The 11,891-nt window shown below is 41.6% G+C and overlaps 1 protein-coding gene across 1 annotated transcript in view; it reads right to left on the reverse strand.

Annotated features, from left to right (window-relative positions):
* Nucleotides 1–3,457: 3,457 nt before the first annotated feature.
* Nucleotides 3,458–11,891, reverse strand: part of LOC139542237 (zinc finger protein ZFP2-like) — a 50,330-nt gene continuing 41,896 nt past the window's right edge. The window contains exon 3 of the mRNA XM_071347430.1: nucleotides 3,458–4,641. Coding sequence (XP_071203531.1) covers nucleotides 3,503–4,641 — 1,139 coding nt within the window. The 3' untranslated portion in view covers nucleotides 3,458–3,502. The remainder of the gene's footprint in view (nucleotides 4,642–11,891) is intronic.

Genomic DNA, 11,891 nt, shown 5'->3' on the forward strand with positions numbered 1-11,891 from the left:
TCAGAACCCATCACCTGCTATGTAAAAGAGACAGAAGAATGCACAATGGTCAATGCTACCTGGGATCCATCCCTCAGGCACACACATTTGTTCTTTGTTATTATGAAGTTAATTTGTGTCAAATGTTCTTTTCCCCACTCATTCACCCCATCTCTTTACGTTACTTATTTATATTCAGTGGCCTGACTGCATCCAGACTATGTCAAAGGCCCATCCTGGTAGATCTGAACCCAATTCAGCTTGGAGTGATCAGATGACAGAAGTCACATTTAGGTGCCAAGTGTAACTGAGGCCATAGATGCTCCATATCCATTACTTTGAGTGTTGTATATAATATGACTAAATGTGTTTCTTTCTGTGTTGCAGGGGCAGTCAAGAAGTGGAACAGCAAGGCCACAGAACATGACATAAGCAGAGCTGTGGGAGACCACCTCAAGCCCATGGTAGAGCCGGGGGTGGTGTTTACCACTCCACCAGGCCTTCAGCAGGCTTGAAAAGTGGGATTGATACTGATTTTCATACTAAGATGGACCAAGAGTCTGTTGATTGGTCGTTCATTTGTTAAAATCAAATCAAACTTTATTTATACAGCACATTTCAGACATGGATGCAACACAATGGCTTCACAGGAAAAAAACAATGAAAATAACCAGAAATATTTAGTACACAAAAATAACAGGATAAAAAAACAGAAGATTAACAACTGAAAGACCAATGAGCATTCTAAGAAAATGTCATTGATTGAAACACTAACTGGATGCAATATCCAACGCAAAATATAAGCTTAGGAGAGGCTCTGAAAGACACTATGGGGGTGTCCACTGAAAGTTGACTAGTAACAACAACTGGGACCTAAAAGACACCCACCATGAGACCCACTAAATCTGCCCAAGAAGAGGAAAACAAAAGAAAAACCCACAATAAACTTAAAGACAAGAAGCAAACCAAAAAGGTGGAGCAACTACAGGTGTTGACTCTCCACATCTATCAAGACAACTGGAGCACTGGGCCAGACACTCTTAAATAGAACCTGGACCAGCTCAGGTGAAACACCTTCCCACTAACGAGATGGACAAGCCAGCACAAGTGTAACACATACTGACTAACGAGGTGACACCAATCAGCGCTCCCAAGACACATTTCAGTTGAATGCATTCAGTTGCACAATCAATCAAATGTATTTATAAAGCCCTTCTTACATCAGCTGATGTCACAGAGTGCTGTACAGAAACCCAGCCTAAAACCCCAAACAGCAAGCAATGCAGGTGTAGAAGCACGGTGGCTAGGAAAAACTCCCTAGAAAGTCCAAAACCGAGGAAGAAACCAGGTTCTGAGGGGTGGCCAGTCCTCTTCTGGCTGTGCCGGGTGGAGATTATAACAGAACATGGCCAAGATGTTCAAATGTTCATAAATGACCAGCATGGTCAAATAATAATAATCACAGTGGTTGTCGAAGGTGCAACAGATCTGCACCTCAGGAGTAAATGTCAGTTGGCTTTTCATAGCCAATCATTCAGAGTATCTCCACAACTTCCATTTCACATAATCATCTACAATGCTTCACCTTCTACAATATAAACATGGTGTCTACTGGCTGTCAACATTTAAAAACAAGAAAAAACACATATTTCTAAATAATAATATACAATCGTATTATTTTTTTCTACTTTTTCTTTCTATAGAATCCTAACTCACTAGCTTCTAGAACTCTCGTCTTCCTAAAACCCACTATCTTCTAAAACTCACTAGCTTCTAGAACTCACTAGCTTCTAGAACTCTCGTCTTCCTAAAACCCACTAGCTTCTAGAACTCTCGTCTTCCTAAAACCCACTAGCTTCTAGAACTCTTGTCTTCCTAAAACCCACTAGCTTCTAGAACTCTCGTCTTCCTAAAACTCACTAGCTTCTAGAACTCTCGTCCCCTTGGAACGAGGCCAAACAAAACTCAAATCAAATAGTATTAGTCACATGCGCCGGATACAACACTGGTACTCTTACTTACGAGCCCCCAACAGTGCAGTTTTCAAAAAAAATACAGAAAAGAATAAGATAAAACTAATCTCCAACACGGGAAAAACATGTCAAAATAAATTGTGATCATGGTAACTCACTGGCTAAATGCAAAACACAAATCTATTTGACTGCCCACCCTTGAGATAATCAGCAACCAAGTTGTCCTTACCACGGACGTGTCTGATTTCAAGAGGAAACTCCTGCGATATCCATAGTAACTTTCCACCTCACTGCAGAGCTTCTCTCTCTTTTCAGGGTTCACTAGATAGGCATGTTGTTGGATCGGGGCCCAGTCCCCAATGTCATGCTCTAGTACATTTGGGTTGGCACATCTGAGAATTAACCTTGATATTCTAAAAGCAGGATAACAATGTCAATATAATTGTACCCAAAAATGTCAAGTTGGTTGCATGAATAACTATGATTACTAAATGTTACATAATATGAAATATCAAAACCAAATGTTCACCCCTTTGTTAATATGTATTGGCAATAATTAACTTAATGGTGAGGCATGGAATAATAAAACATGTATATTTTGTCAGGCTGAATGTTTGAATATATGAGGTGATTTGAGTCATGCTTCTTCAGTAGTGGACTAAAGACAATTAGCACTTGAATGTTGTAAAGAAATACTGGAGTGATGTGAGATTGTTAATCAAATTAATTATAGACTAATTTATATTATTAGTATTACATTTTTTTTCATTGAAAAAACGACCTGAAAAGACATATTTTCAACTACATCCCAACATATATTCAACGTCTCTTGAATTACATTTTGCTAAATGGGAATAGTGCAATGTCAAAACACAGTTTTAACGTGTCCAAATCAATAACCAATATGCAGAAACCGTTTTGGATATATTGAAAACCTAAACATTTTGGAGTGTTTCATTGTGATTCCAGTGGGTCACCAACGTGGTAAACAGCTAGCTACATTGTGATTCCAGTGGGTCACCAACGTGGTAAACAGCTAGCTACATTGTGATTCCAGTGGGTCACCAACGTGGTAAACAGCTAGCTACATTGTGATTCCAGTGGGTCACCAACATGGTAAACAGCTAGCTACATTGTGATTACAGTAGGTTACCAACGTGGTAAACAGCTAGCTACATTGTGATTCCAGTGGGTCACCAACGTGGTAAACAGCTAGCTACATTTTGATTCCAGTGGGTCACCAACGTGGTAAACAGCTAGCTACATTGTGATTCCAGTGGGTCACCAACGTGGTAAACAGCTAGCTACATTTTGATTCCAGTGGGTCACCAATGTGGTAAGTGTAACACAATTCTTTTTTGTTAGTCACTTTTTGTTAAACCACATAAATAGTAACTCTTTCAATACAGAGCCTGGATTTTTTCCCTGAGGGTAAAATCAAATGAACAGGGGGCAAACATTTAGGGTTCTACATTGACATTCATTAAAATACTCCTACTACAATGTTAAAATAATCTACATTGTGACATTATTTAATTATTTAATTGATATCATGAAAAAACTCCATGTATTTTCTGATGTTTGATCAGAGATCTTTTACCAGAGTATCTCTTCCCACATTGACCACAGCTATAAGATTTCTCTCCTGTGTGTGTTCTCTGGTGTACTGTCAGATCACTAGATTGACAAAAACTCTTCTCACATTGATCACAGCTATACGGTTTCTCTCCTGTGTGTCTTCTCTGGTGTAATGTCAGATGGTCAGATCTAGTAAAACTCTTCCCACATTGATCACAGCTATACGATTTCTCTCCTGTGTGTGTTCTCTGGTGTAAAGTCAGAGAGCCAGATGCAGTAAAACTCTTCCCACATTGACCACAGCTAAAAGGTTTCTCTCCTGTGTGTGTTCTCTGGTGTGCAGTCAGCTGGCTAGATTTACAAAAACTCTTACCACATTGATCACAGCTATAAGGTTTCTCTCCTGTGTGTGTTCTCTGGTGCACTGTCAGATCACTAGATTGACAAAAACTCTTCCCACATTGATCACAGCTATACGGTTTCTCTCCTGTGTGTGTTCTCTGGTGTAAAGTCAGAGAGCAGAATGTAGTAAAACTCTTCCCACATTGACCACAGCTATAAGGTTTCTCTCCTGTGTGTTTTCTCTGGTGCACTGTCAGAGAGCTAGATTGACTAAAACTCTTCCCACATTGATCACAGCTATAAGGTTTCTCTCCTGTGTGTATTCTCTGGTGTAAAGTCAGAGAGCCAGATGCAGTAAAACTCTTCCCACATTGATCACAGCTATAAGGTTTCTCTCCTGTGTGTATTCTCTGGTGTAAAGTCAGAGAGCCAGATGCAGTAAAACTCTTCCCACATTGATCACAGCTATAAGGTTTCTCTCCTGTGTGTATTCTCTGGTGCACTGTCAGATCTCTAGATACACCAAAACTCTTCCCACATTGACCACAGCTATAAGGTTTCTCTCCTGTGTGGATTCTCTGATGAATTTTAATGTCTGATGAGGAGGTGAATCTCTTCCCACAGTCGAAGCAGCAGTGAGTTCTCTTCCCTGTGGATCTCTGCAGGTGTTTATTGAGGTGTTCTGATCTGGAGAGACTCTTCTCTGCCTCGTCAGCATCATGAGGTTGTTGAGGCTCCCCAGAGGATCCACGATAGTCCCGTATCTCTCCTGTGCGAACAACAAAGTCAGATGATTAAAGGCCCACAACAGCGGAAATCCACTGTAAAAGGTGATGCCAACAGCGTAGCCATGATGTTGTACAACAATTGACCTCTGTAATGAATGTTAAAATTATTTGACAATTGTCTTAAAATGAGCAAGAAGAGTCATATTTTAGTAGTAACGTCGATGATTGTAGGCTAGAAATAAGTTATTCATGTTGTTAAAACTAAGCACTGTGCCAGACGACATTTGGTCTCCAATATAGGCCCCTTTCTGTGTTTAATAAAATTGCGGCACGAGGGCGATGCACATGCAATTTGGTTGTAGAAACTCCTCCCTGCTAATGAGGAAACCGACAGTTATGGATGTAGTATATCTGTCTGGAGCAAAACTGGTGAGCAAAGATTTTAGTTTTTCACAGTGTATTCTGAATGTGAATGGGGGAAAACTCAGGGGAGTGCATTTCACACTACTTTGGATTATAATTGTAAGGCTCGTTTGAATGTCCTGTGTAATATAATGTTTGCTACAGTATTAAGAAATATGTTTAATTATTGAAGAATCGCGTTAATGACAGTATCCATTTGGGTGTTGTCAATAAAGTTATGATTTTTTAAATGTATTTTTAATTACATTTTTCCCCCACCTTTATTTAACCAGGTGTCCAGTTGAGAACAAGTTCTCATTTACAACTGTGACCTGGCCAAGATAAAGCAAAGCAGTGCGACAAAAAACCAACAGAGTTACACGTGGGATAAACAAACGTACAGTCAATAACACAATAGAAACATCTATATACAGTGTGTGCAAATGTAGTAAGGAGGTAAGGCAATAAACAGGCCATGCTATGGGTGGGTGCTGCTATGGTGACCAGTGAGCTGAGTTAAGGCGGAGCTTTACCTAGCAAAGACTTACAGATGACCTGGAGCCAGTGGGTTTAGCGATGAATATGTAGCGAGGACCAGCCAACGAGAGCATACAGGTCGCAGCGGTGGGTGGTATATGGGGCTTTGGTGACAAAACGGATGGCACTGTGATAGACTGCATCCAATTTGCTGGGTAGAGTGTTGGAGGCTATTTTGTAAATGACATCACTGAAGTCAAGTATCGGCAGGATAGTCAGTTTTACGAGGGTATGTTTGGCAGCGTGAGTGTAGGAGGCTTTGTTTGCGAAATAGGAAGCAGATTCTAGATTTAATTTGGGATTGGAGATGTTTAATGTGAGTCTGGAAGGAGAGTTTACAGTCTAACCAGACACCTAGGTAATTTTAGTTGTCCACATCCTCAGAACAGTCCAGAGTAGTGATGCTAGTCGGGCGGATGCTGGCAGCGATCGGTTGAAGAGCATGCATTTAGTTTTACTAGCGTTTAAGAGCAGTTGGAGGCCACGGAAGGAGAGTTGTATGACATTGAAGCTCATTTGGAGGTTTGTTAACACAGTGTCCAAAGAGGGGCCAGATGTATACAGAATGGTGTCGTCTGCGTAGAGGTGGATCAGAGAATCACCCGCAGCAAGAGCGACATCATTGATATATACAGAGAAAAGAGTCGGCCAGAGAATTGAACCCTGTGGTACCCCATAGAGACTGCCAGAGGTCTGGACAACAGGCCCTCCGATTTGACACACTGAACTCTATCTGAGAAGTAGTTGGTGAAGCAGGCGAGGCAGTCATTTGAGAAACCAAGGTTGTTGAGTCTGCCGATAAGAATGTGGTGATTGACAGAGTCGAAAGCCCTGCCTTAACCTTTATCACTAGACACCTCATAGTGAGCTACAGGTAGGAATCAGCAATGAATCCCAATAATGAGACACCTCTGGGGAGGGGTGTCAGCAACATTTTTTTTTAAATATATACAGTGGGGAGAACAAGTATTTGATACACTGCCGATATTGCAGGTTTTCCTACTTACAAAGCATGTAGAGGTCTGTAATTTTTATCATAGGTACACTTCAACTGTGAGTGAAGGAATCTAAAACAAAAAAACAGAAAATCACGTTGTATGATTAAGTAATTAATTTGCATTTTATTGCATGACATAAGTATTTGATCACCTACCAACCAGTAAGAATTCCGGCTCTCACAGACCTGTTAGTTTTTCTTTAAGAAGCCCTCCTGTTCTCCACTCATTACCTGTATTAACTGCACCTGTTTGAACTCGTTACCTGTACAGAAAGACACCTGTCCACACACTCAATCAAACAGACTCCAACCTCTCCACAATGGCCAGGACCAGAGAGCTGTGTAAGGACATCAGTGATAAAATTGTAGACCTGCACAAGGCTGGGATGGGCTACAGGACAATAGGCAAGCAGCTTGGTGAGAAGGCAACAACTGTTGGCGCAATTATTAGAAAATGGAAGAAGTTCAAGATGACGGTCAATCACCCTTGGTCTGGGGCTCCATGCAAGATCTCACCTCGTGGGGCATCAATGATCATGAGGAAGGTGAGGGATCAGCCCAGAACTACACAGCAGGACCTGGTCAATGACCTGAAGAGATCTGGGACCATAGTCACAAAGAAAACCTTTAGTAACACACTACGCCGTCATGGATTAAAATCCTGCAGCGCACGCAAGGTCCCCCTGCTCAAGCCAGCGCATGTCCAGGCCCGTCTGAAGTTTGCCAATGACCATCTGGATGATCCAGAGGAGGAATAGGAGAAGGTCATGTGGTCTGATGAGACAAAAATAGAGCTTTTTGGTCTAAACTCCACTCGCCATGTTTGGAGGAAGAAGAAGGATGAGTACAACCCCAAGAACACCATCCCAACCGTGAAGCATGGAGGTGGAAACATCATTCTTTGGGGATGCTTTTCTGCAAAGGGGACAGGACGACTGCACCGTATTGAGGGGAGGATGGATGGGGCCATGTATCGCGAGATCTTGGCCAACAACCTCCTTCCCTCAGTAAGAGCATTGAAGGTGGGTCATGGCTGGGTCTTCCAGCATGACAACGACCCGAAACACACAGCCAGGGCAACTAAGGAGTGGCTCCGTAAGAAGCATCTCAAGGTCCTGGAGTGGCCTAGCCAGTCTCCAGACCTGAACCCAATATACAATCTTTGGAGGGAGCTGAAAGTCCGTATTGCCCAGCGACAGCCCCAAAACCTGAAAGATCTGGAGAAGGTCTGTATGGAGGAGGAGTGGGCCAAAATCCCTGCTGCAGTGTGTGCAAACCTGGTCAAGAACTACAGGAAACGTATGATCTCTGTAATTGCAAACAAAGGTTTCTGTACCAAATATTAAGTTCTGCTTTTCTGATGTATCAAATACTTATGTCATGCAATAAAATGCAAATTAATTACTTAAAAAGTAGGAAAACCTGCAAAATCGTCAGTGTATCAAATACTTCTTCTCCCCCCTGTATAGTGTTTTATGACAAACCGTTTTTTACAAATCCGTCAAGACACCAACTTGGACTTTACAGTGAAATGCTTTACTTACAAGCCCTTAACCAACAGTGCAGTTCAAGAAGAAGAAAACGTTTACCAAGTATACTAAAATAAAAAGTAATAATACAAAGTAACACAATGAGAATAACAATAACGAGGCTATATACAGGGGGCACCGGTACCGAGTCAGTGTGGAGGCTATATACAGGGGGCACCGGTACCGAGTCAGTGTGGAGGCTATATACAGGGGGCACCGGTACCGAGTCAGTGTGGAGGCTATATACAGGGGGAACCGGTACCGAGTCAGTGTGGAGGCTATATACAGGGGGCACCGGTACCGAGTCAGTGTGGAGGCTATATACAGGGGGCACCGGTACCGAGTCAGTGTGGAGGCTATATACAGGGGGCACCGGTACCGAGTCAGTGTGGAGGCTATATACAGGGGGCCCCGGTACCGAGTCAGTGTGGAGGCTATATACAGGGGGCACCGGTACCGAGTCAGTGTGGAGGCTATATACAGGGGGCACCGGTAGCGAGTCAGTGTGGAGGCTATATACAGGAGGCACCGGTACTGAGTCAGTATGCGGGGTTACAGGCTAGTTGAGGTAATCTGTACATGAAGGTAGGGGAGTGTAGTGACTATGCATAGGTAACAAACAACCAGTGAGTAGCAGCAGTGCACAAAATGGAGGAGGGTGGGGGGGTCAACGTAAATTGTCCGGTGGCGATTTTATGAATTTTTCAGCATTCTTATGGCTTGGGGGTAGACGCTGTTGAGGAGGCTTTTGGTCATAGACTTGGCGATCCGGTACTGCTTGCCATGCGGTAGCAGAGAAAACAGTCTATGACTTGGGTGACTGGAGCCTCTGACAATTTTGTGGGGTTTCCTCTGACACCGCCTATTATATAGGTCCTGGATGGCAGGAAGCTTGGCCACAGTGATGTACTGGGCTGTTCGCACTACCCTCTGTAGCGCCTTACGGTCAAATGCCGAGCAGTTTTCATACCAGGCGGTGATGCAACCGGTCAGGATGCTCTCGATGGTGCAGCTGTATTACCTTTTGAGGATCTGGGGACCCATGCCAAATCTTTTCAGTCTCCTGAGGGGGAAAAGGTTTTGTTGTGCCCTCTTCATGACTGTCTTGGTATATTCCCACCTGGGTGATTGAAAGATGAACTGAGGTCCACACTCCAGTCCAGTTGATGGTGGTAATGCACCTTAAAGTTGATTTCCAACCGCAATATAAAGTCCAAAGAAGAAAAAGAAGCCTGAAAGAAGGAGAAATGACGAGAAACGAATTTGGCTTACCTTTTGGGGCATCGCGACTGGTTACCTATTTTGATGTGATATGAAAGTATTATTTGAAATTATTTTGATGTGATATTTAAGTATTGTGTGAACTTATGTTGATGTGATATGAAAGTATTATTTGAAATTATTTTGATGTGATATGAAAGTATTATGTGAAATTATTTTGAAGTATTGTGTGAACTTATGTTGATGTGATATGAAAGTACAGCGATTTATGTTTCTAGAAACGTATCGCAATTGAGAATCCATTCACATTTAGAAGGAATATTTGACCTGCCAGAGCCAGTCTACCTCTGAAAATAACATACAGTCCTTGGCCCTTAAGGAGTAACGGGGGCAGCAATCAGCAGTAGAAACAATAACAAAGCGTACTCCCTGCCCGTTTCGGTAAAAAGCTGAGGGATGGGGCTGGAGAAATGCAACCATCCATGATATCAACATTCTAGTTTTAACCATGTTTTGAGGATATACCGTGTTTGTTTATATTTGCTGATAAACATTGGAGTAAAAAAAAGTATAAGTCCCAAAATGGATGTAACAACTGCTGATTGCCCCTTTAAGACTACATATTGGGCTAATCTAATAGGAGATATTGAGGACTACAGTATTTCAGGTATTGTCATTGGATGCATTTGATCAATTGTTAACGTTTTGTTGATGGTCCACTCTTGATGTTCTACACGTTACAGTGTAGCTTCAGCCATTCCTACAGAACAACATTACAGTGTAGAACCCCTTTACTGCATATTGGTTCAACGACTGCAGAGACGGTACTTACTGGGGTTAAACAGATCTCCAACCTCCTCTTCTTCCTCCAATGTGACAGTAATCTCCCCCTCCTCCTCTTTCACACCAAAAACAGCCTCCTCTTCCTCCTCTTTCACAACAATGTTCAGCCCCAGACCCTCTTTCTCCGTCCAGCAGACTTCCTCTTCTTTAGCAGGAGGGGAGAAGCTTACTGACCTCATGTTCGGGGATGTTAGCTAGCTAGCTATCATTAGCGACTAGGCTAGTGCTAACTTAACCAGTCAGCTACTATAGCTGACTAATACAAAATAACGTAATATTAAATAGGTTAACAAGTAGATACGACAGAAGTGTGTGTAAAACACAGTAGCTAATATACACCGAAAGCGTATAAATAGCTTGAATCTTTCGGCTATGTTGGCTAGCAAGCTACCGAGGTGGTTGACGAGCTGTTTATGAAGAACCGTCCACTAGATTATACGTCACGCTGGCAGCGTCGCCTGAAAGACGCACATCGCCGTCTGCTGACTGGAGGGGAAACGCAGTTGAGGATCATATTTTATTTTCAGACAAAGATTATTTTAAATGGATTGAATTAAATAATACTATTATATTGACACATACAAAGACAACAAAGTGTTGACTGATTAATGTGAATAAAAACATGTTTACTACTGCACATTTAAGGCAGTTTCATTAACTCAAACTAAATCTAAATAAGTAGCTAGCTACTGTAGGTCTATACTGCTCCTACATGGTGTAACAATACATCATGTAGATGTATATAATGAACAGACTAGGTCTATACTGCTCCTACATGGTGTAACAATACATCATGTAGATGTATATAATGAACAGACTAGGTCTATACTGCTCCTACATGGTGTAACAATACATCATGTAGATGTATATAATGAACAGACTAGGTCTATACTGCTCCTACATGGTGTAACAATACATCATGTAGATGTATATAATGAACAGACTAGGTCTATACTGCTCCTACATGGTGTAACAATACATCATGTAGATGTATATAATGAACAGACTAGGTCTATACTGCTGCTACATGGTGTAACAATACATCATGTAGATGTATATAATGAACAGACTAGGTCTATACTGCTCCTACATGGTGTAACAATACATCATGTAGATGTATATAATGAACAGACTAGGTCTATACTGCTCCTACATGGTGTAACAATACATCATGTAGATGTATATAATGAACAGACTAGGTCTATACTGCTCCTGCATGGTGTAACAATACATCATGTAGATGTATATAATGAACAGACTAGGTCTATACTGCTCCTACATGGTGTAACAATACATCATGTAGATGTATATAATGAACAGACTAGGTCCATACTGCTCCTACATGGTGTAACAATACATCATGTAGATGTATATAATGAACAGACTAGGTCTATACTGCTCCTACATGGTGTAACAATACATCATGTAGATGTATATAATGAACAGACTAGGTCTATACTGCTCCTACATGGTGTAATAATACATCATGTAGATGTATATAATGAACAGACTAGGTCTATACTGCTCCTACATGGTGTAACAATACATCATGTAGATGTATATAATGAACAGACTAGGTCTATACTGCTCCTACATGGTGTAACAATACATCATGTAGATGTATATAATGAACAGACTAGGTCTATACTGCTCCTACATGGTGTAACAATACATCATGTAGATGTATATAATGAACAGACTAGGTCTATACTGCTCCAACATGGTGTGACAATACATCATGTAGATGGACACTACCATTCAA

This window comes from Salvelinus alpinus, chromosome 2, assembly GCF_045679555.1.
Source record: "Salvelinus alpinus chromosome 2, SLU_Salpinus.1, whole genome shotgun sequence".
Lineage (NCBI taxonomy): Eukaryota > Metazoa > Chordata > Actinopteri > Salmoniformes > Salmonidae > Salvelinus > Salvelinus alpinus.